General features: G+C 34.0%; 1 protein-coding gene across 1 annotated transcript in view; it reads left to right on the top strand.

The window, feature by feature from the left end:
- LOC121853601 (muscle calcium channel subunit alpha-1-like) overlaps positions 1-25,874 on the top strand; it is a gene marked incomplete in the record, with an annotated part of 305,963 nt that overhangs the window by 197,880 nt on the left and 82,209 nt on the right. Inside the window, 1 exon segment of the mRNA XM_042347854.1 lies at positions 19,387-19,439. Coding sequence (XP_042203788.1) covers positions 19,387-19,439 — 53 coding nt within the window.

Raw genomic sequence — 25,874 nt, 5'->3', positions numbered from 1 at the left:
TCCCCTCCTACAGTGCTTAACTCTGACTAGAAATAGAAGGAAAATACAGTAATGCAACATGTTACTGATCCATAAAAATGTATTGAGTTCAATGCATTAGAATCACCCACAAATTCATTTTCATACTTCTGTGCTTTGTTTATAGGAAAGAGACTTAGCCCGTTTTTTCTGTGTTATTCCTTTGTCCGAGTTTATTTAGATAATGAAAGATATATAAAGTACCATTAGTAATGTTAGTTATAATTTTTACAGATACAAAAACACCTTTAGTGAGAATATTTGTCCTTTTAACCCCTTTAAGTATTTTATATTGTTAACTGTAGTAAGCCTATCAGTTACTAATATATACAGTATCTTATTATGTTTTACATTATTCACATGTTTCTAATTGATGATAAAAGAATACGTAAATTATTTTCACAGATTTAATGTTTACTTCTGATAAATGATTAGGTAAATACAATAGTATGATTCGTATGGAGATTAATTAAAACTTATGATAGATAGTTAGACAATTGTGTTTGGAGAAGGCTCATAAAGATTTGGCTTGTAGAACTTTGTTACTTTTAATGTGATGGAGAAAAACTTGCACTTTACGACCTGCATAACAGACACTGAGCAGAATTTTACTCGATGTACACTCATTACACTAACATCATCTTTTAGTGGATGCATCTGCTTCTACTCATCTAATTTTGATAAAGTAATACAGACAAGAGAACAATGATGAGAACTTATAATTTATCATTCTTTTTTTGGTAATTAACATGTCATAGTATTCAGCATGTACAGTCGGCCCTCGCTGTTCACAAGTTAGTAACTATATTTGAACCCTCATTCACAACCACTGACCTCCAGTATTCATGAAGGATGTTAAAGGGGGTTGAGATCCTTGCTTATTGGGAGCAAAACTGTTATCATGAAACATGAAAAATATTAGCTACCATAGCCTACAGTTCTTCTTTATCAATACCTGTTCATTGGGTTCTTGTTCCAGCAGTGATAATACTTTAATATCTCTTGTACCTGATACACCTATTTATTTCCTTCATCTAACAATGACAGATTGTTGACACAATAAAAAATGAACATTGTGGAATGTTGTCACAAAGAACCCAGATAATAAAATCTTCAGTAATAATACAAAAGTATATTGAGGGTAAAACTACAGTACATTCACTTCCTGTGTACCATCAAAGTCAATAAATATTTCATGATTTGATGGTTAATTATGTTTTTAAAACTTTAACAAATGTTTTCTGGAAAATGAAATTTGGTGCCTTTGTCACTGTTGCACTAAATCCCTCAAATCATCAATGTCATCATCAAAGGTAAGTCAAAATATTTACATTTCATAACATATTATTACAGTGAGACTTCATCTGACATATATTTACTGTATGTTCTCCTTCTTTTTCTTGTTCTTCAGTGTTTTGCATAAAAAAGTTAACATTAAATCATGTTGCTCCTGAGTAAACAGGGTAGACCAGAACTTATTCACACCAGTCTTGATGACTACCACTGGTGGGGTGCAGGTGTTGCTATTATCCTTATTTACTATAGAATTTTTGTTTTTGGTCTTCAATAATTAGTTTGTACAGAACTACCCTTGCAAATAACAGTGTGAATCTGTGAAACTTGTAAATATTGTACAGTACTATAGTGTAGAATACAATTTAGTTTGTACTTATTTTATTTCTATTGCTATGTGTGGCATGTGCTATTGTACTTGATCTAATGGACTACGCTCCCCCCCCCCCCATATAGTCCGTTAGAGGGAGGTTTCACTGTATTTATAGGTTCAGTGTTTATTGTTGTCATTGTTCTTAAATATTTACCATTTCCCCTTGTGTTCAATCATAACAAAAAGCTAAACCCCTTTTTCCCATTAAACCAAGGTTTCTATATTCAGGAATTCTGCATTCACAAAATTTTTCAAGAATATAGTCATTACAAATATCGAGGGCCAACTGTATTTGATCTTAAGCCTTGAGTACCAGCTAAGACAACTCTTAAGCACTTTTCTTCAGACTAAATTCTTATATTGTTATTATTTTCACCACTTATTTTCAGCATGCTAATCTTTGGCATTTTCTCACCCATCAGTTCATCAAACTACTAAAGCTCATCATTTGCCTTATTTCATTCTACTTATGGTACAACAATTTTATCAGGTTTAGAAATTCTAAACTGTATAATACTGTATTCTCAAAAATTCATATCATGTATTACATATTATATTTCCAAGAAATTATAAATGTATGGTAATGAGCTACCATTACTAAACATTTCATGCCTATACAATTTAAATGTGTTTGCAACCATTGTGTTTTATACTTTCTCACTGCCTATAAAGGCTTCATCTTCATTATTTTCAAGTGCTAATATATTCTTCTCCAATATATTTTTTTGTGATAGTTTGCTTTTTGGTCTTGTCAATTTACAAGCAAAGTCTATTTTTTGCATTTTTTCCAAATTTTCCTTCGACTTTTAAGCATTTGGTCATAACTCTAAATTTTTATGGCTAGGAGAGAATGATGAAAGTGACCTACTGAGAGGACTATCAAGCTTGGGCTTGAAGTTTCATGCTAATTCCATGTCAAAATTAACACCAGATTGTAGAAAGATATCAACATCCTCATGCGAGCTGTGTTGGTTGTTAAGGGCCAAAGAGAATTTTGAAACATTTAGAATAAAAAAATAAAGTCTTCTTTTGAACCACTGTAAGCTATAACTGAGGATACAAATCATTCATCTTTTGTTCAGAAAAAGTTAGTCTACAGTAGTCATAAGGTTTTCAATTTGAAATGTTCCTATTGTCAGTTGGGGGCTGATGGTGTTTGGATGTTACTCAGCAAGAATGGTTGAACCAGGGCAGGGATCTTGGTTTCTTGGTAAGAAAAGATGGGGTATACAGAATTCTGTGCCAAGATGAATAGTTTGTGAGAGAATGTCAGGAGAATTATGCCAGGTAGTGCATGTTTTCAAGGAAAGGGTTTGAGAGAACAGAAGCCAGTCCAAGGTATAGAAATGGCAGCTGTGAGGGAAGTCTATTTGAAAAAAGACAGAAAAAGTCTACTAGTAATTGTTTGGATGTACTGTATAGTGTTTGCTTTGTTACTAAGACAGTCAGGGATTTGGGTTAGACATGTGAATTATCAGTATCTTTTCACAAGACTTAATTTGTTTTAATTTACAAAACACCATAGGATATATTCAACAACAGTTTTATTATATAATTTATTATTTGAACTGTTTAGGTTAAGTCTATAGACATGTATCACAAGGATGATGCCTTTTAATATTTAATCATAAGTGTTGTTCTTAAACCAGAGTTTGTAGTACTTAGGATTTAATTTTTTTATTAGTTAGGAAAATGGTTAATGTAACTAGGGTGGAGAAGTTTTATATTTTTATCAAATACAGGTACTGTATTGTACAGTATTTCTCAGTTTGCACGTGTTTACACAACATGATTCTCATTTTATACTTCCACAATTAGAGAACAGCTTTCACAAAACATGATCCATTTCCTATTAAACAAGATTGATAGACAAACGTGTTCGAGACATATCATAGACAAAGTTTCTTCCTGTTCCCACTACAGTACTCAGTTCACCTTGTACACACACACACACACACACACACACACACAGTATTAACCCATCATATTTTGCTGTTCTTTCATGATTTACCAGTGGCACCCCTTTCAATCATGAGTGCAAAGTGAGCATCAAGTGACAAGAGTGCTTCTCTGTCTAAAAAACAAAGGAAGTCTTATTTTGTTAAAAGTGGAACGGAAATAATTGGGCAGTTTGAGAAAGGGGAGCAAGTTGTTGAAAATGAACTTGCTATGGGTCTTTGCGAAGTAATCTTGCATAAGATTTGTGCAAATGCTGATAAAATTAAGAACTACGCCAAGAATGCTATGCCAGTGTTACGAGAATAAATCATGCATGATCACCCATAATGGAAAAAATGGAGAGATTCTTTTCTTTATCGATTGAACACCAGTGTAAACAAAATATGCTTCAAGTTTGATGACCATACAGGAAAAAGCTAACACCTTGTATGAATAGTTCAGTTGTTAAGAAAATTAATCAAAAGTTAATTCTTTGTTTGTGAACCATGCTTGGTTTGAAAGGATTGAGAAGTGCAAATTATGGTGATGGGTGAGGCTGCAGCTAGGAATATAGACAAGGCTGAAGCTTTTCCTGAAACAGTGAAGAGAATTATTGAAGAAGCTTTGACTGATGAGGTGGGAATAGATGATTTTAGTGGAGTGTTACTCAGCTTTCACATTGAGGGGTTAATGAATATAGAACTGATCCAGCTGAATGACCTACAAGATCAGAAAGATGATGACTTAGAAACTGGCCACTACCATAATTTTTTTAAATGAATTCAGTCTTGTTGACAAATTGTCAATATTTGACAAAGATAATCTTGACAGGCAATCTAGCATAAAAGTAGCAAGAGCTTTGAATAATGCAGAGAGATTCTATTATTAGCTGTTTTAAAGAAAAATGCTGCCAATTGAAACAATTGTCATTTGAACATTTATTCAAAAAAACTATAAACGACATCTGAGATATTAGCAAGAGTTCAGTTTCAAAGGCAGATGATTCACAGCCCCACTTATCATCAACATCTTCACTGCCAGCTTCTAAATAACATGCCACTTGCTTCTATAACATCACCCCCATGACATCAGGCAACTACCACTATCATCTAAGGTAAATAAAACTTACAGTATCTGCAATATTAATTTGTATTTTATTTTATTTATTCATATATACAGTACCTATACAGGGGTTTCTCACTATACGTTTTACCAATATACGGAATTTCACATATACGTTGCTCTTCTTTGGAACACATCCCCAATGGATAATGAGGACCCCCTGTATAAGACTAAACAAAGCACATAATACATAACTATTTGTTACATATAATCTTTCTCTCTTAAACATTATCCCTTACCTTATAGTACATGTTTTCCTATTGGATTATTAATTTCATTTACGCATTTACTCATAGCACGATAGTTTTTAGGAACATATGTATTGTGTTAACAGAGAAATACTTATATTGTTTGGTTATTGTCACCCTTGTGAAATGTGCAAATGTTCTCTGTAAAATTTGTGTAGTACTGTATTGTAAAAATGTACTTGGCTGATTATCAAGTTTGTTGTGACTCTTTAAGGATAATATTATTATTGAGATTTAAAGAAGAAAAATATGGCCACCAATAATAAGTAGGACAAAGATATTTAATAGGCTACATTATTACTGAAGCCTTCATAGCTTCACACTTCTCATTAATGAATTCTTGGTCATTTGGTCCATTGTGATTATATTACCAGTCTTTAGGCATTTTTTGGAGGTCCTTATTATTTAATTTGAACTCTTCAAACTGATTTTGTTGAGTTTCTTGCCTGGAAGACCTGCCTTATTTTTAAAATCCATTGTCAGACACCTCACTCGGGATCTTATCTACCCATTCACGTTAACTATCTCTATCGTACAACCTTGTGATAGTCACTCATACTTGAGATTATTCACAGTTCAAGAGGGAGGGTAATTGGTTTGGTTTAGGAGTGGTATGCAGGCAGTTCTTGCCGCACTTCAAGGTTCCGTTCCTGAAAGCTGTAATATTAATAATAACACTGCTATTCAAAACCGTGAATGTCACAGGCTTCATATTATTTAATAGGGGTTATTTTAGATGTGTTTTTAAGTCTTGGGAAGCCATCATCTTAACTCTGAAGAGGATTTTATATATCTCAATGTCACGTTATGCATAAATCTCACCATTGGCACTTAATATCGCTCAAGCCTACATATCTCATCCTCTTTAACTGCCCATGTTTCACTGCCAGTCAAAATCACACTTCTCATGCCAGTAAGATACAACTTTCCTCTTTAGTGAAAAAGTCCCATTGCCATCAATAAAGGCAACAAATCCCTAAACTTCTTCCAGCCATTTCTGACCCTTGCAACTGAGCTAGCTTTGTCACCACCTCCAGCACTGATCATGTAACGCAGGTAGTAGAACTCATTGGCATAATCCAGGGGTATATCCTTAATGTCAAGCTTTTACAGTCTTACCGAGGCCACATGATTACCTGCACATCAGCCCATTTAAGTCAGCAACATTCCACAGTCTGCTACTTACACAACTGCACTTTGTGTGTACCTTACCTTGCACACTCGCTATGCATTATTGAACTACAAGTCAACAACCTTATATGGTATGTCCATTTTTCTCTTCTTACCACACTTCATTCACCCAAGCCACTGACCATTACTTTTATCTTAGCTACAATGTGGTCACTCTCACACTATTTGACTCTGTTCTCTCCTTCTATTTCTCCACTACCTCTTTAATACTATCATACTATACAACAACCACTATTACAAGACACTTCCTCAATCCCTAACTTTTCCTCAATCCCTAACTTTCTTGATGCCCAGTAATCAGTGTCCACAGCTTCCTTTGACTTGCTATAGCACATAGAGCGCCAAGTCCTTGTTGTTTCCCTGGTAGCTGAATCATTTTTGTGTCTAACACTGATGTTTTCATATTGACAGTGAACCAAAATGCTTCATCTTTGCAGAGCGCTAGAAATTGATTTTTTTAACTTTTAAGGACTTGTTTTTTTTTTATTAAGCATGTATGAATAGCTTCAGTATTTCCTGCTGATTCCTTCCCACGAAACTGTTACATTGTTCTTCCTGATAAATAATTTATCTTTATTTTAGTTTTGATTGCCATCATTATCCAGCCCAAAATAATCACACTCATAATTTACATACAGTACTTCCTTTTGTTTGTATCTTTTATTTGGGCAACACTATGAGCACCACTACCAACAAGTGGATCTTTATATTGTACAACATAGTAATTCTTTTCCTGTTGGGTTTGATGGTTCCTTCAGGTAATGGTAATAGATGAGAGATTATAAGATGTAAAGTTTGTTCAGATCAATGAAACGCCTATGAATTTCATACTAATGCCCTTGATTGTAGGCACAAGTGTTGAGTTCATGTAGTTTGCTACGTTAGTGAATGGCAGGAAATTTATATTCCATGTCAACTTTAGTTTCTGATCACTCCAAGTTACCGTTTAGAATAAAAACAGTAGAAATTATAAATTTCCCTGTTATTTGATAATTTCATAGCTCCTGAATATTCTTGTCTTTAATGTAACTGCCCTCCAATTTCCTTTATTCAGTTAATTCCCTTGTGCATCTGTGCTGGAAGGCTGCTAGGAGTTTTTGAAATTGAGACTTTTCTAATCAAGAATTCAGCTATCTGCAAAGCTGTTAGAAAATTTTTGACCAACTGTTGGCAGATGCGCATCTCCTGTACACACTCTGTAGTTAGTCAGTTCTCCCGTGTGTGCTGCACCGCCCTCCCTCTCTCACTTCCCCCAGTACATGAATGTTGGAAGAGAGGGTGCTGTAGCACCCCAATACTTTTGGTATAAAGTGCTATACTGTACATTGCATCACAGAGTATCTAGGACACCAGAATTAATATTCAGCACCCCCTGGTAAAATTTGGATCCCACGGTACTGACCCAGTAACGTCCAACAACCTCCCCCATTCATGTCAGGCCACTGTATGCAGAACGTCTCCACTTTTCAAGATTACAAGTTCATCATACATGAATTGGGTTAGGTATGTGCAAGGACCATTTTTCTACCAGAAATTACTGAAATCAGAGAAAATTCAGTCATATGCAGGTGAATGTGTGAAACTATGTTCTGTGCCACTTCCCACTTTAGTCTAATATAAGTCTGCATAACATAAATCTACTTATATGTGCAAAATTATTTGTGACACTCGTGTGCCCATCGTGAAGACAAGCCCGCCAACACAGGTAGCCATGTGGTCGTGATTTTAAATTTGGCATGCACCAAGCTTGCCAGTCACAAGTTATTGTCATCATAACAGGCCCCCCTAAGGAGCAAATAAGATAGCTCACTAATTCATAAATTTGTTGTACTACAGATTCTGTATATTGAAATATCTAAATATCTAGTGGGATTGTTTTGAAAATAGTAATTAAGAAAATATATGAAAAATTTTTTATGAGATGTGCTGGAGGGTTATCAGTGCGTGTACTTCTTACATTATCACCATTGCAGCTCCACACTAAGTGTACAGTCAGACCCCACCCAATGTGTCCCCACACAGTGCAAAATCATATCTATGCATCCGAAAAATGCATCTAAATATAACGCAACATGGGCAGCAGAACCCACGTGTCACGCTCTCCCTCCCAAACTTAGTATCAGTAAGGAATGGTTAACATGAAAAGTGTTCTAGCCACATTTTTTTATTATAATTTTTTTTTTGTGTGTTGCAGTGCTGCCACATCAAATTTACCATAAGCCTAATGTTATTAGTCGGGGTTACATTGTTTGAAGTTATTTCTTATAAAATTGTTCTTACATACATGGTAGTGTAATTCACTTAAAACCCATATAACTTTATTTTATAATTTAAATACTGTACAGATAATGTGAATAAAAATAATATAAAACACTTACATGAGGCTTATACCTCCAATCAATAATTTCTCATTTCATCTGTAACTACTCCTCAAGTCCAGTTTGCAAGTGGATACAATATTCTTTAGCAAAAAACAGAAATTATCAAAATATTGTATTGATAGAGCTGGCAGGAATCTTTTGTTGTTGGTACTGTTCAGGAGTTCCTTGGTGTGGCAGTGGTAACATTTATTATTATTATTACAGTATTTCCTCATCATTTTCATCACTTATCAGCCTCTTAGCCTTTTAAGTGGTTGGTCTTTTCTCTGTTCATTTTTACAACCTTCATTGTCCAGTGTTAGTACAAAAGGGCACATGCAATGTTTGGTATAGTCATACTGGATAATATGTACCCTTTACACATCTGACTCGGGGATTTGAATCATTGACCACAGTGATGAGAGGAGAGTGCACTACTGTTGTACCATCATCACTATAAATCTTTTTCTTTCTTTTTTCATTGTTCATGTATCCTTGTTCTTTATTCGTGTTTTCCCGAGATTAAATATTAAGCTTTTTGCAATACAGTATAAATAAAGTAAAAAAATTAGATTATCAGATTATGTAGAGATGGTAGAAATCTGTGTAAGAAATCAGATATTACCAGATGCTTAAAGTTATTACCGTATTTTGTTGTTAACGATAGAAAATGTATATACTGCTGGAGGTGGGCCAGGGGACGAGGAAGGGAGGTGTGTGTTGGTCTTGAGTACTGTACTGATGAGTACATTATACTGTATGTAAATTATTGTACTACTGTACAGGTATAGTTCTGTTGTACAGTGGACCATAAAATTTCTTTATAGTAAATAACATTCACATTGTATTGTAGATTGTATGAAAAACTAATTTCAGTATTTCTTTGCAAAATATGACATTGAAAAATAATTCACAAAATGGATTTGAAAAAATTTATTAATTTCACTCATACAACACTTAGTAGTGACTACTATACGTACTGTACATTTATGTATACGGTACTCCATTAAATAAGCATGTCACTTAGGCACTGTCAGATGTAATTCTGGTTGATAAGCAAAGTGTGTTTGAAGAGTGAATGGTTTAGGAAGTGGTGTACTGTATGTAGGTAAGAACTCTGTATTCATGATGTACTTTGTCAGGAGGTTTCAGTGTATAACTGGTTTTGGTATTGGCTGATACTGTTAACCTTTACAAGTACTGCACTGTACTAAAAACTGCTGCATTAAGGTTGATATTATCACCACATTCTGATCAAGGAATATCAGGTATTTTGCCTTGGTGGTCAGTAATTGCTTATTGAATTCATAATACAGAAATAAAACTGAATGTTCTTCTTTAATTGTAAGCTGGACAAATTTAATTAGTATTGGTAAGCACATGTTGTTTAAACATACCGTATACAAGTTCCTTTCCTAAGAATATCAACTGCTTTATCCTTTTGCGTTATTGTTGTACATACATAGCCAACCACCCATCACTAAATAGTTTGAGTTCAGTACAATATATGAGCTTACTAAGCCATCAGTCTTGGACCCAGGTGACTTTTATTCTAGTTGTCAGGACAAAGATAATTGATCAGTGAACTTCTTCTATTGCAAATATAACCCTAAAAAAGAGGGTACAGTATTTGCAAACAGGCTTTTTCCTTGTTAACAAAGGAGGAAGGAGGCTGGTGAACATGTGACATCACAGAAGCAACTGTTGTCTTTATCCTGGATTAGCCTCACTCTCTATTTATTCCTAGCTTCACATTCAACAGGTGGCCCTACTCTTCACTCCACAAACTCTGCAGATCAGTACTGTTTTCCATATGTGATTATGTCAGCAGGATTTTTGGCATTTTGGCTGAGCACATAGTCTTCAGTGTTAATATGTAGCTGGAGATTATTTATCTTATATTACAATTACTGTATATTTATGGTTTGTTAGAAGTCATTTTTGTGTACAACTGGTGAACAAATTGGGAATGAGCAGTGCCCACTCATTGATAATAAATCATTTGTTTTCACACTGAGTACTGTCCAGTAATCTGTTCCGTTATTTGATGAGTTTGTTTTCCTGGCCTTCCGGAGTTCAGGCCTGGAGTAAAGAGGAAATTCTATGGTGTGTCCTGAAATCGAATTGCAGAAATATTTGTTTTAGTGATAGTTGGGGAGATTACCGAGATTTTCACGAAAGGTATCTGAAGTTGGATTGTTCAGTGTACGTAATGAATTACTGGTAGGTCATTTGGACTATTTTCTAGATCTGGAATCTGATTCTCCATACATTTACTCCCACTGGGTGGGACTTCCACGTGAAAAGTAATTCCAGTACAGTGCATCTTTTATGCCATAAAATATGATAGATATGCTGCATATTGAAGATGAACCGGGTGCAGTCTAGGTATAAGATGAAATAGCTCCTCACTAGGGACAATTACAACTAATGTCTGGTGCATGATCTCTGTTTCTCTTCTGAATCTCTTGATGCCAAGGTATGTATGGCTTGTATCAAGATTGTGATGGGTAGTTTATGTTTAAAAGGAAAGGGGTGTGCCTCCATAGTTTCTTTTTCTTCCTCCAAAAATGTGTTTTAATATATCAAGTGAATGTGTTTAGGTCTGAATGAGCGGTTCAGAGATGTTGTCTCATTTCTGATTAAGCCTAGGAGGGTATTTTGGGTGGTGTCTTGTGACCCATTTTCATCCCTTCACTCATGTTTGGTGTTGATATCCTGCAACTATCCTACATACCTGCTTCTGCATGGGGTTCAGGTAACCATGTTGTAGCACATTTTCATCATCTTCAAGGGGATATGGTGGAAAGTAAAATGAATCAAAATTCAAATGGAGACACAAATCTAGAGGTCTGTTGACCTTTCCCTGCACCACTACGTATCACTTCAATTCCTGGTGGAATTAAAGGATAATATCCAGAAGAGGATTTACAGTGTGTATAGTCTCCCCTTGTGGTGATGTTTTTAAAATGGCTGTTAGGAAGTAAAAATTTTGAGGTCCATTGTAGCTTAGAAACCTGGGTTTGTGAACTCAGGGTCCTTCTTTATGATGCAAACGTTTGTGAGTCCTATTCTGAAGGGAGGGCTTTAGCTTTTATGAGTAAGTTTTAGGTCTGGGGTTTACTTATAGGCAGCATATCAAGACCAATTGGAATTTAATATTCAGTAGGAAAACTCTTCTCTTCAGTCTCCCCTATCTATTTTTCATCAACTTTTGGACTTAACTTGGAGGTCTAGTTGGAGAATTCTATCTGTGCATAAGTTATAATTTTTTTTTAGAATCAGAATTGCCATGAGGAAGGAAGTCATTAGTAATACAAATTACTCTCAGGGGCTCTTATGCTAATCCCTATTCAGTCACCATATATGAGAAGAAACAATTGAAAGAGTTAAAGAGTTATCTTTTCTGAGAGCTTAGCCCTCTAAGAGAAGGGATCTGGTAATAGAATCTCTTTGGAAGGGTCCATTTTACTCGTAAATCTAACAATGCTCAAACCTCTCAGTCTTTTCCCTTTCAGGGATGGCTATGAGTGAGGAGAGCCTATTGGGGAAGGATCTTCCGTAGAAGAGGTCATGGTCAGCATAGGGACCCAGGCTCTTTCAAGCATGCAGAAAAGGGGAAGGGAAGTAAGTAGGGATGGATGAACTCTGTCAGATGCTCCCTCAGATATGCTGATATGTAGAGGTAGTTTTTCCAGAGGCTTTCTTATACGTTACTCTCCTTTGGGAAGGACTGAAAATATGGTGGGTGCTTTTTTTTTCCCTTATATGCATGGTCACTGGGGAAACTTGCAGAGTATAGCCAAATGTTTTCTGGTTTGGTAAGTGGAATTTGTCAGGGGAAAGTTAGGCAAAGTATTCCTTATTCTCCTTTTGGATTCACTTACTGTAGTCTTTTCCAATTTTGTTCATGGATTTGAACTGGAAAATTGGGGAGTTAGTTGACTTGGTGTCTGGTGCCTTCTATGGTCTCCTTCAGGATTTAGTGTGGAATATTTAATTAAAATGTTCGTAGAAAAGTACTGTACATAATTTTAACATTTATTCTCCAAGGAAATTGACTAATACACAATATTTCTCTTCTTGGAAGCACTTTTAGGACATTACTGAGCAGGGGAATTTGAGAACTTTGGAGTCTGACTGTTGTGACTTTTAATACAGGATTTTTGGAAGAACTTTTTTTATTTAGATTATTTTGACTTCATATAAATGTTATTTGGCTAAACTTATGAAAGCGGCTTTTGAGATCAATTTGTCATCATCTAAACGTAAGGATCTTTGTTGATCCATCATTTTAAGGAGATCCTTTAGGTTCATACAGGTTACTTGGTCTCTGGTATCAAATCATAAATTGATTCATCTGTTGGAATATTTATGGCAGATGAATTGGAGTTGGAGCCTCCTTTTTCGCTTTGACCTTGGGGTGGAGAATTTTAGAGCTACCTGCCTTGAGGTGAGGTTTTGTCTGTATACTGGATGAGTTTGAGACCAGCCTTCAAATTTTTTGTTTGTTATGAGACCCCCAGCTTTAAGCCAGAGTTTAATCAGGCCTCACCCTGGAAATTGGGAGATGGTTTGCATCATTCACTATGTCCTACCAGGTCTTTTGAGTTCTTGTCTCAGAAAGGCCTAACAATTTCCTTAACAAACATTATTGTTAAATCATAATAAGAATATCAAATCCCGCACACTTACCCCAGCCAGACCAAACAGACCAAGCTCAGGGGCCTTGCATCTGGTATACTTTTTTTCTGAGGGTTATTTCCATCAGTTCTCTTTCACAAAGAGTCACCTGGTCACTGGCCCATAGGTTCATGTTATGTTTTATATAAGGAAACTACTTTGATGGACTGTGCAAGTTGAGAAATGTATGAGGTTATCCTTATACTCTATTACAATTATTTAAGAGTAGGGTTACCTTCCCTTTGGGCAGTGTTGCCATGCTAACAACCTGTTAATGATACTTTGATCACTGCTAATTTTCAAAATTATTAACAAAACAGGTAGTGGTACTAAGTTTAGAGAAAATCAATTGCTAATTGGTAACTTAAAAAATTATTTGTATTAATAATTTGGTTCCCCATCTGCACTCTGCATTATAAATAACTGGGGCAGCACTAACTGCAAGTTGTGAATTGTTGGTTAGAATATATATTCACAGTTCTGTTTGTAGGAAATCAAGTTGTTGGCAAGTTTTGCCAAGTGTTGCCTCATGTTGGCTAGTAGTATCAAGTGTTGCCTCGTATTGGCTACTGTTGCCTCGTGTTGGCTAGTGTTTCAAAGAAAGAACAAATCCTTGGATATATTTCAGTGATGTCCATTTTGATCTGTAATTTTATAACTTCTTTCAGTTTGTGTATTTGGGTGGAATGTAGATGTACAAGTTGAATAGCATTTATTCATTCTTCCATTGGTTTGTTTTTACTATACAGTACTGTACAGTATATATTATAGGAACTCTACTCATGTTTTAAAAAATTACTGAAGACCAAACATTACATAAATTAAGGTTGTTTCAGAAAAAATAGTAGAAGCCTAGATTTCTTCTTTCCTCCCTTGAGTTAGTGTGGAAGTCTGCCAGGAATGAATGGGGATTGAAGCTACTTTCTTGATTATTATGTGCTCCAAACTTTTCCCTTTACTGTCATAAGAGGAATAGCCTTTGTTTCCAGACACCACTTTTTTAGGCCTATACTGTAGTTACATTAGGAGAAGATTACTGTATTATTTTTTAGATTAGTTCCACTCACTATGTCAAGATCTCCTGGGTCCTAGATTGACAGTTTGATATATTGCACCTACAATATACTGTATACATGAACTGCCTAGTGTTGGTGTCAGCCATAAAATTGAATTTCAGGATCAATCATTTAGGTACCTCATAAGAATCCTGTCTTCCGTGTGGCCCAGAAATACTTGTTGGTGGACATATGATTTATGGCAGGACTTACATGTTTGTAATCATACTCGCATTAGGGTATTTGATAAGTACTTATAGTGCCTTTTAGAAATATCAAGAGACTTTTTTGTGTAGTAGAAAACTTTTTGTTTACAAATAAGTCTTTAAATTGCAAATATCATGATTATGTTAGGTTTGCTCACATCCCAGTATTAAATTCCTGGCTAAAATGAGACAGCATTATTTAAACCTTAGTGCATCCTCTCTCCATCTTAGAGAATCAGCAATGATAAAGAATATACTGGACTCTTGTTCTGCATATGTTGTACTGTATTATTATTTTGGCTCATCAACCAGTTCAATTGAATTACCATACTCTTTTGTTAAATCATAGAAGAAGTACTAAAGTTCCTGTAGCGTACCTCTCACTGATTAATTACCTAATGCCTCAAGATATAAGAATGATGGAAGTCGAATTGTCACTTTTTGTGATCTTTCTTGTAGTACTGTAAAGTATTTCTTTTTATCATCTTGTCTTTGGCTTTATAGTGTTTCGAGTACACCCTGTACTAGAGAATTCTTTAGAACAACTGGCGCCTCTGAGACACAAAAGACCAGCTATTATTATATTATTATTATAACACAGCTGAAAAAAGTGTTCAGGATTTTCAACGACCTTCCTGAGAGGGATGTCCCTTGCCTTAATTTAACTTAATGACCCGAGTTTTCATTGAAACCTATGTTTACCATATCCTCATGAGGGGAAGAATATACAAAGTACTGTATATTGTGATGGAAAGATTTTAAGGTTAAGTTCTTAGTAGCTATTAATAATTTCTGTTACCTTCCTGGCTTCTTTGGAACGTTGTCTTCTCTGATCAATATCCATTGTTTTCCGTTACATTTTTTTTTTTTTTTTTTTTTATGAATGGACCAAGCAAAAAAAAATGATACTCCTTTAAGGGGGAAAACCATCAAGATCCAGTGATGTATTTGCCTTAAATAGCAGCATCTATATCATTCAGAAATCTTTCTCTTGACAGTTGCAGGGTCCAGATATATGTTGGAAAGATAAATGTGTTTAGTAGTGATCATACTAGGTGGTTTCCTAATACAAAACCATTCGTTTACTCATGATCATAAAATGCGATTTCAGGATCAGACCCATATATACTGTATTGATGTTTAACAAATTTTAAACTTCAGTGCTGTGCATTCCTTTTTTTTCATATTCTGATACTTAGCATAAATATTTTTTTAATTTTCTTATCTTAGCTTTATTATAGTGAATAAATTATTTAGGTTGTAACTTGTGAAGAAACAATGTAAGCAATATATTGCATCTATAACACTTAAAAGCAATAACTTCTTCAGGAGAAGAGTCCAGTGTACCTTTAATTTTATTAAATTTCTTCAAAGGCAAGATTTTATTAATTAAAGCAACATTAATGTCCATCATATAGGCAAAAACTTAGATGTTTCCATGAGAGAAAGTGTAAGATGTGGGTCGTGAGTCCCAACCTAGTGTTTCCCAGATTGACTGAGCTTAGCTGCATTATCAGCATCTCCCACAGCAGACATGCAGGTCTCAGGCTTCAGGTCCCAGGGTTCTGTTGGCTAACTAACCTCCTCATGTTCTTCCCATCCCAGTATGTAGTGAAATGTGTGATCATTGCTGTTAAGACAATTGGCAACATAATGCTCGTCACGTACATTCTCCAGTTCATGTTTGCTGTGATTGGAGTGCAACTTTTCCAGGTAATACAACACTTGCATGCTTCTGCACTTTGCCTCTGCATGGAGAATCCCGTAAAGAGCGCATGATGGTAATGTGGCTTGTGTTTAATATGGCTGCCTTGCTTATTGGTATACTGAGAGGTATGTGTACTCAAACAAGGTTGGGTTTAATCTGAACTCTTGACAGATTATTGGAATATATATAGTAGTTGTCTTGTTTACCTTTGTGCAAGCAAGGAGTGACTACAGCAATTCAGCATATTGAAATGTGGTTTTGCCTTTCATTTTCAGAAATTATCACTTGTGAGATGCTGTTTATATACTGTACACAGATTAAGAAAATAAGCTTGGTAGAGAAATGTGAATTATGAAACACACATATATATATATATATATATATATATATATATATATATATATATATATATATATATATATATATATATATATATATATATATATATATATATATATATATATATATATATATATATATATATATATATATATATATATATATATATATATATATATATATATATATATATATATATATATATATATATATATATATATATATATATATATATATATATATATATATATATATATATATATATATATATATATACTGTATAATATTTTTATTTATTTATTTATTTTTTTTTTTTTAACATTAAGATTTGGACAAGTAGAAAATGTACCCGCTATATGCATTGCAGTAAGCAAATTAATTAATTCTCTAAATCTTTTACATTTTATTAACATTTCTCCATTTTGTTTATATATTTATTGATATTAATTGATAATTTTCCTTCAATGCCTTAGTATCTAGCAAACATAATTTTCAAACATAGAATGTGACATGGGTCATGGCGTGTGATGTTATTCCTTTTATGCGAAGAAGGTATGTTGAAGGTGTATTTATCATGTCTTGTGAAGGATATATTTTACATGTTATACCTTAGCTTCTCTACAAACACTGTACTCCTTGTCACATGTATTGAATGTTTTACAACTGTATAATGTATATAAAATCATAATCCCAGTGTTAATAACAGGTTTGCTAATCCCACCCAGAGATTGATATTTGAAGTTTTTTTCATGCTACATGCACAAAAGCCAAGGCAACAGAATCACTGATTACCTTAGCCTTTGGAGGATTGATTATAGACAAATTTTAATAACTATTTAATGAATACAGTTGTCGGTAACATATGTACAGTACTGTATTTACTGCATATTCCAAACACACTACAAAGGTAATGCCATTTCTTGCAGTACAAGAAATATGTAATAAAAAAAACAGAATCTATTATTTACAGATTTTACTAAGCACTTTTAACTGGTATGACATTTCTTGCACCATAACTTACTTTTAAGTCTTCTCTGTTCCTTATATTCATTCTCCATCCAGCACTCAGTCAAACACAACCCTCACCCTTTAATCACATCCTTCTTCTCCATCAATGTGGAGTTTGGTGTGATCAATTTGAAATACTATTTACTTATTTATAATTACTGTTTTAGTCTTTATGCATCAGATAAAATGTTCGAGATTGTAGTAAAAATTTGGAAATTTTGCAAAATTGGAAACTTCAATAAGAATGTATTAATTGTACACAGTTCTTAGGGGTTAAAGGTCTAGGTGACTTAAAAAATAATAAGTTGTTCAACTTGAGCATTACCAAGCAGTTTGTACCTAATCCATCAGTATTACCCAGCACCTTATACCTAAACCATCTAGTAGATATGAAGTCTCTTTCCTTTCAAGAAATAAAGTTATTGCCTTACACACTGAAGATGATAGTTTTTTAGGTATTTCTGTACAGTATATACATGTGCATCAAAAGCAATTCCATCGTAATCTCAGAATGTGAGTCATGTACGCACACTTTTTTTCTTCAGTCTCGAACATAAATTTTAGTTAATTTGTCTTTACTTTTTGAAGATTTACCAAATTCATATCTAGCCTGAATGTTTCTCCTTTGCAATGAAATACTGAGTGCTATGATTACAGAAAGTGAAATACTGAGAGAAAGAAGAGTAAGAGTATACTGTAGTACAGTACAGTACAGTAACTCCTCAGCTGTAAAAACCTCAGTACAGTAATCTGTAACTTAGTGGAATATTAAACACTCTTTCATTGGCATGTTAAACACAAAGGACATTATATTTAAACAGGGGCATTATAAGAATTAGAGTGTAGTGAAGGTGCATACCATTTTTCTCATTGCTTCTGCATAACTTAAGTTGAAGTTACTTATATAAAGTGTAAAATACTCTTCAGAATATAGTTAAAATTATTAATTACAGGATAGACTTGTTGGAACAATGATTTCATGCAGTAAAAAACACAGGAATAAGATATGAAAATGTTATGTTTGAAACTATTTTAAGTATATTAATGCAAAATCAATAATAGCTGATCATATAGAACACTGTGCCATATAAGAAAAAGTAAAGAAATTCAAAGTACTGTATTGGAAAAATAATAATTCAATGGTAGAATGTTAAATGGTTGACTGACTGCCTTGCTATGTCTGCAGTAGTACCCTGGCTTTTGGCCCTTATTCAAAAGATGTTTTTAAGAGAAACAATCTAATTGGGATGCTATTAACCAGTGGTACATAGAATTTTATTATATATTCACTTGTTCCCTTTGCTTATAACAAACTTAAGTGTCTTTGTTATCTCATCATCTCAGGAGAAAATAAAACCCATGTGAGTGTATTCATGAGTACACACCACATTGTTATCATTTGATCTATAAATCCTGCCTCTTGAATCTAAGCCAAAATAATATAGTCTTTTTCAGTTTTCATTCACCCTTCATATCATCTATACTGAAAAAAATACACACCCCAAGCATGAGAAGTGTTAAAAAAAAGAGCCAATCCTTCACACACATTTGTAGTTTGTCAAAATCCTGAGGTTGAGATGCAAATAGTTAAGGTCACTTTGTCTAGTTATTAAGATAGATTTAATCCTTTCAAGTACTGATTATTCTCATGTGGTCATTAATTCTATTGAAAAGAATGAAACACAGATGTTGTCATTATGCCAACTTTTTATTAATTATTAATTTAAAAAGTTTTAAGAAAATCTTAGTAATCATCCAGAAAGTGATAATTTCTTATTTCAGTAATAAATTTTTAGAAAAACTTTGACTAATGGAAGGTGTTGTATATTTTTATGCATCGCCAGGGCAAGTTCTTCCGCTGTAACGACAGGTCCAAAGCCTTGGAGACCGATTGTAGGTAAGTAGATCTTCACACTCATGACTCGAATCTTATCCTTATGATATTAACTGATCTTACTATCTTTTAGGGGAAGTTCTTCAGATGCAATGATAGTTCCAAATCGGTCGAGGCAGAATGCCAGTAAGTAATTCAAATTGGCTGTAAGTAAACGTGAGACCCTGACATAGCACTGTTTGGAATTACAGTATAAGCATGATGGATTCTGAAGGTGATGTCATCAGGACATAATATTCAGTGTATTTTTATATTCATTTAGTATCCATATGCAAAGCTTTAGAAGAGTGTGGTTGGAGATTTATTTTTCTCTGAGAATTATCATAAAGTGTTGGTGGTAATGACTTAACCATTATTATTATTAATATTACTATTTTTTATTATTATTATTAGTAGTAGTATTATTAGTATTAGTATTATTATTTAAAAATTCAGGCACCTTAGTGAAGCATTGTTTAAGTTTTATGGTCTCATGATCTTGGTTTTGTCCACAAACTGTATTGTTTTTTTCTATATTCTATTTTATCAAAACAAAAACAGATAAATTCCAATGATTGAATTCAAGTTACTACAAGTGTAAGAAAAAGTTGTCAGATGAAATAATAATATCTTAATTACATATCAGTTTAAGGGTTACTTGGCTTAGTAACAGCGTGGATTTCCAGCCCATAGGATGCAATTTTAGTTTTGTGCTAGGTAAAATTGATGGACATTATTCTGCTATGGTTTGTACTGAGTTGGCCATGAACCATATTAGCACCCTGGAGTAAGCTAACCTAACCTACCTGGTGGTTGCTATCTGACAACTACTAATGTGGAATTTTATGAGGGTGGATGATGGGGAGCGGATGACCAAGGAGATAGAAGGATGGGGTGAAGAATGGACAAGAAGTGAGGGGAATGGACATCTAAGAAGAATCAATATAAGTGAATGACTAGTGAGCTTCTGGGAACATTGCATCAAGTGATTTTAGGGGATAGACATGCAGCTGGGTAGAATTTCTTAAGCTGGATGCAGTCACAGCTATAAACCAGATAAATATTTGGAATTTTGTTGTGGAAGGAAAATATCATGGCAGAACACAATCTGTTATACCAGAAAGAATAATTGAATGAATCCTGCCACCCTGCATTGTTGTGGGTAGTGCTTGGAAGAGCGAGTATATTTCAACTAAACATGGAGAAGGAATCAGTGAATGTCATGGTTTTCTGTTGGTCTTCCTGTTTAGGCTTGACTATAAATATAGTTTTCTGGAGTTGGGTAAGAATTGCCTCATTTACACTTGCAGGTTTTATGAGTTTCATCCAATGGGCACTGACCATGTAGTACCTCTTAGGGTTTTATCTAGTTAAGAGAAAGTAATGAGAATTAGTGTTAATTTATATGAAACTGAAGTAAATCATTTTGATTTATACAACCGTAGATACCATACCATTAGAATTTTTTCCACCGGTCAGAATCCATCTGCAGTTCCCATGCATCATTTTATATACTACTGGATTTTTTAATTCATCACAAAGTGGACTAACTTTTCAATTTTCTGAAATTATTCCTGCCATTTGAACTAATTTCTAAATTTTTGAGGGTGTCTTTTGCTGTTTCTCCCAAAGAGTGAAATAACTGCTGCATTCTTGAGGTTTTCTCTATAATGATGAAATTTATTCCTCTAATGTTTGTTCAATTTGGGTTGTCGTTGAATCTTAATCAAAATTCCCTGTATTGGATTTATTCACCCCATTTTCTTTTCAGACTATTTGGTTTTTATTTGTATTATCATTCTAATTTTCAGCATAGTGTTCCAGCTTAAGGTTTCAAAATATCCCAGACAAATAAAATCCAGCATAATTAGGCTGATTAATGTTCAATACAGTTCACTTGTAAACAAGATAGTAACTATTAACATAACTGATACAAAACATTGCCTTTGACTATTGTATGCCATTACTTATACATTTGATAATACTGTATATCAACTTTTTAACTGAGATTTCTTTGTGTTGAAGAGAATGTAGGTGATATCAGTGAATGCAGCCCACAGTATACAATTGCATTAACATTTGCATAAACTAGATATAATTTATCCTCCATATGAAGAAGCACATTGGCTGAGACGAGTAACATACTCATTTGTGTGTAGTGATCATTCCTTCATCACTCATATATGAACCAAACACACAGGAATTCTCTTACATGATTGCATGGTTTTAGACATTATTACTAGTTATCTTAAGTCATAATTTATTATTTTTTAAAGATTATAGAAGCCATAAAATTGGTTTGAATTTGTTCTGTAATTTGTAATAGGAATTTTAATTTTTATTTAATTTAATCAAGTATACTGTACTGTGTTACAGAATTATCAGTATTTAGCTTGTTTAATCTTTCCCCACTTTTGTATGTAGTGGTTCAAGAAATATAGAAACCTTAAGATATGAGGTAAATGATAAGGAAGAGTAATGCTAGACTAAGGTTATCTTCATTCCTAAGTGTATCAGTCCTGAACATCTGTACTATTTCAAAGAATGTCCATTTCCCATCACTGATTTATTATTAGAGTACATTGAATCTCACTTCTACATGACAGAGTTGGATTAAGGACTCCTTTATGTATCAATTTTCACATTCTACACTCCAGTTCTTCCCTTTAAGTAATGCTCTCAGGGCTCCACTTTTTCATCTTCCTTAAATTACTCTAATTGAGCTTTTTTATTTACTGTACTGTATTATCTTTATTTTTTAACATTTTTCCCAAATACACAAATTTAATCACAGCCACTTGCTCTTTTCTATAGAAAGTGACATTGTACATAGAGAATAATATTCCATTTTCAATCACCTTACTCATTCCAAGGGTTTTCCTTTTACATTCTTCTCCTGCAAACTTCATCAAAATATTCTACAGTAAACTCATATACAGTATACATAATTTTTATGGCTGCACTGTATTTGGTGTTAATACAATATGCAGTACAAATATAGGTTCTTTTTATTTCTATGGATTTCTCTGCATAAAGTAGTCACTTCAGCACTAACTTATATAACAACTTGGCTGAGGCATCCAGGTAGCCAATGAGCATGAGTCAGTGTACCCCAATGGTGGATGGTACTGAAATAATTTACTTCATTATCATCCACTTTTTTTGTGTGTGTACTGGGCATGTACTGGCTCTAGATTGTATCTAAACCTGTGCCAGTCTTGAATAAGTCTGGTCTTGAATTGAGCTCTCACTCAGTGCCATCACAACACTTTCTGGCAGACTTTTCAAGGAGTTAATGTCTCTTACTCCAAAAAATATTTGCCCTGACAATTTTCTGAACTTGGGACTTCTCCAACCTTAGGTCATAACCTCTAGTGGGGCAGGCACCCGCTAGTTTCAGATATGAACACTCAACTGAGTGATTTCCTCTGTGGTGCTTATAGAACAATGCATACATATTATATCACGTCTTTAAAAATTCATTAGAAATCCATTTTGGGTTTATCAGTGCATTATTTGGTTTAAAATACATTAAATATTCTATCCAGTCTTTGGAAAAAAATTATAGTTTTGATTATGTCTATAAATATTTATATTGACAATCAACAAACTTGCTTCATAGTGATGTTTATGTTTTACTGAATTTTTTTGTCTGTATTATACAGTATAATAGTGCTATCATATGTAAATTAATATTGTACTGTATATACAAAAGAAATTTATCTTTGAGCTAAAATAGCATGAAAATCTTTTAATTTACATGATATAATCAATTATGCATGACAAATTAACAGTAGTGTGTACCTAGTTCACCGGGACCCCCCCCCCCCTGGGTGCCCAAGTGTTTCAATTTGTTTATGTCTTCCAACATATTATACGATATACTGTATGGGTTCTTTCTACTGTCCTGGCAATAGTCATCACTAAACACACTCACCATCGGGGATGGGACGGTAGCCACTCCTTATACAGTATAATAATTTGACAGTTTATTATAAATTATCAAATATAAGTGGAAAACAACTGAAAATTAAAAAAATTAAATTTAAGCAATAACAGTGGTATATACCTAGTAATACTGTACCTCGATACTCCGGACTTCAGTACAACGTAATTCACTTTTTTGGGACTGAAGTGCTCTGGACTGCCCCTCTATTCACCAGAAATATTTTAAAAAGTCCAAAAAATCTGGCATCAGTCTGGTTGGTTTGTGTGTTCGTACGTGTAGTTGAATGTCTGTGCATGGGTGTCGCACTGCACGTGTCTCATTCCAAGTCCTGCCTTCATATTTATCGTATCAGTGTACCACACCTCACTACCTACACTCCTTTATGTGACCGTCTTATGAAGAGTACATAGTATCTTTAACAGGGATACTTGAGGGTTCTTAGAAATGAGTTGAAATAATGTAGAGTACAGTGGGGTATGCTATAACGAGCGGATCCTACTACGAATATTCCTATAACGAACGGTTTTACCTATAAATTGAGAATGCTATAACGAACGAAACTCCTACAACGAACATTATTTAATTTTTTTTTTTTTTTTTTACTAATTTATTGTTTTTATTACATTACATTTAATGATATTCTTTATTTCAGGGGTTTAGATGCATATTTATGCACTTTTTTACAATTTTTACAATTTTATATTATATTTTTCAGTGTTAAGTGGTTGTATTTGGGGGCCTGGAACGGATTATTCCTATAACGTACGAATGCTATAACGAACAAGGTTCTAGAACCAATTAGATTCGTTATAGCATACCCCACTGTACTGTTCTGTGCTTATGAAAAGAACAACATTTGCTCACTGAATAGTGTACAGTGGTATAATCAGATTTTCTGTAGGCCTAATGAGTCATCCTACCTCACTTTGTGAACATCGTACCTTGCTGGCAATGCTTGATCAACTTTGCTGCCAGCCCACACAGACTGTTTAGCGCTCAATTTAAATGGCGTAAATAAAAAAAATATATATCCCCGTAAATTAAAAATTGGTATAAATACAACACCTGCATTATTCCAAATATAAGTCAATTAAATTTGCATAATTGAGAAGCTGCTGTATTTAGATAGCTGTAATTAAAAAAAAAAAATAATAATTCGGTTAGTAATTGCAATCCCTATATGTGCTGACAAGTTCGTTTCTTACTGAAGCTAAACTTGCATCTTCCCAAATCACCACATGTTTACATTTGAAGATACCATCACAAGACAGTGTTAGGACTGAAAGGGTTAAACAATGAAAAACATTTTAAGGATCAATAAATTGGTAATTAAAAAGTCTCCTCTTAAAAATTAGTGTGCACTTCTGTTTACAATGGTGCAAGTGGTGTTGTATCTGCCACCATTTAATACTGTGTGAAGCTGAGCACATGCAAGTGAAGGGCTATTTTTTCGGCTGTCTTTTTAGAAATTATCCTAGAAATGGATGAAAAGAGGTGACCAAGTGATAGCAGTGGTGCTGGTACGAAGTCTAAAAGGTGAGAGGGCAGTGGATGTTTCACTCTTCATTATTGTTAATCTTTCATTGATACATACCTGTAGTTGCTGTGTTTCCTGCTCAGTTTTATTTTTAAAAAGTCCATGTTGTATAAATAATTATTTTTTGTTGGGGTTTTAGTGATAGACCAGTAACATGCTTGCCTCTCTCCACTGCAGTCACAGGTTTAACTCCCCGGGTCAGATGTAAGAAAGGTGTTAACCACTATAACTCTATCAAACATCACAGGTTTTCTCCTGTACTAACACTGGACACTGTAATTTGTTACAGTGTAATAAAGAATGTACTGACAGGCTGAATGGCTAATCAGCTAATAAGTATTGATATGGTAAATTAAAAGAAAAACACCAGATATTAAGATACTGATTCATAGATCTATACACTGAACATTGGTTACAAAGTGTTTTGCTCATCTTGGACATGTACAGCACTATCGTACAGTTTTACTGGTCTTATATAAAATATACACACTAATATTTCCCGAAGTGCATTTTATTAAATATCTGTTCATATGTTTCATGAATTTCTGCTGTATTTTCAATACAACCCCACTAGATATTAATACCTGTACTGTATATTTAAATATAAATCGATTGAATATTGTATTTAGCCAGGTTATTGGTCCCTGGGTGGGGGTTAGACTTGTGAGTTGTGTGGGCTTGATGCGTACCAAATTTAAAACAGCTGCCGCGTGGCAACTAAGTTGTTGGTGGGTTTACCCTCACGATGGGCAGATTATTAGAGTAATATTTTTGCTATTTTGCATACAAATGTTACTTATTTAAAAAATTATAATATTTATTGGTACAGCATTAAGTTATTGAACATGAAAGATTTAAGCTATGACAATTCAATTAAAGCGGTAAATTGGTGTACACATTCCCGTCGTAAGTCAATGTTTTACATTTATATTACTCATGCTAGGTGTGTTCATATTTGGTAAATTTAAGCAAG

Source organism: Homarus americanus, unplaced genomic scaffold (genome assembly GCF_018991925.1).
Source record: "Homarus americanus isolate GMGI-L3 unplaced genomic scaffold, GMGI_Hamer_2.0 scaffold4896, whole genome shotgun sequence".
In the NCBI taxonomy this organism is placed as follows: domain Eukaryota; kingdom Metazoa; phylum Arthropoda; class Malacostraca; order Decapoda; family Nephropidae; genus Homarus; species Homarus americanus.
Note: the sequence above shows the minus strand (reverse complement) of the source record. Positions and strands in the feature narration are given on the sequence as shown.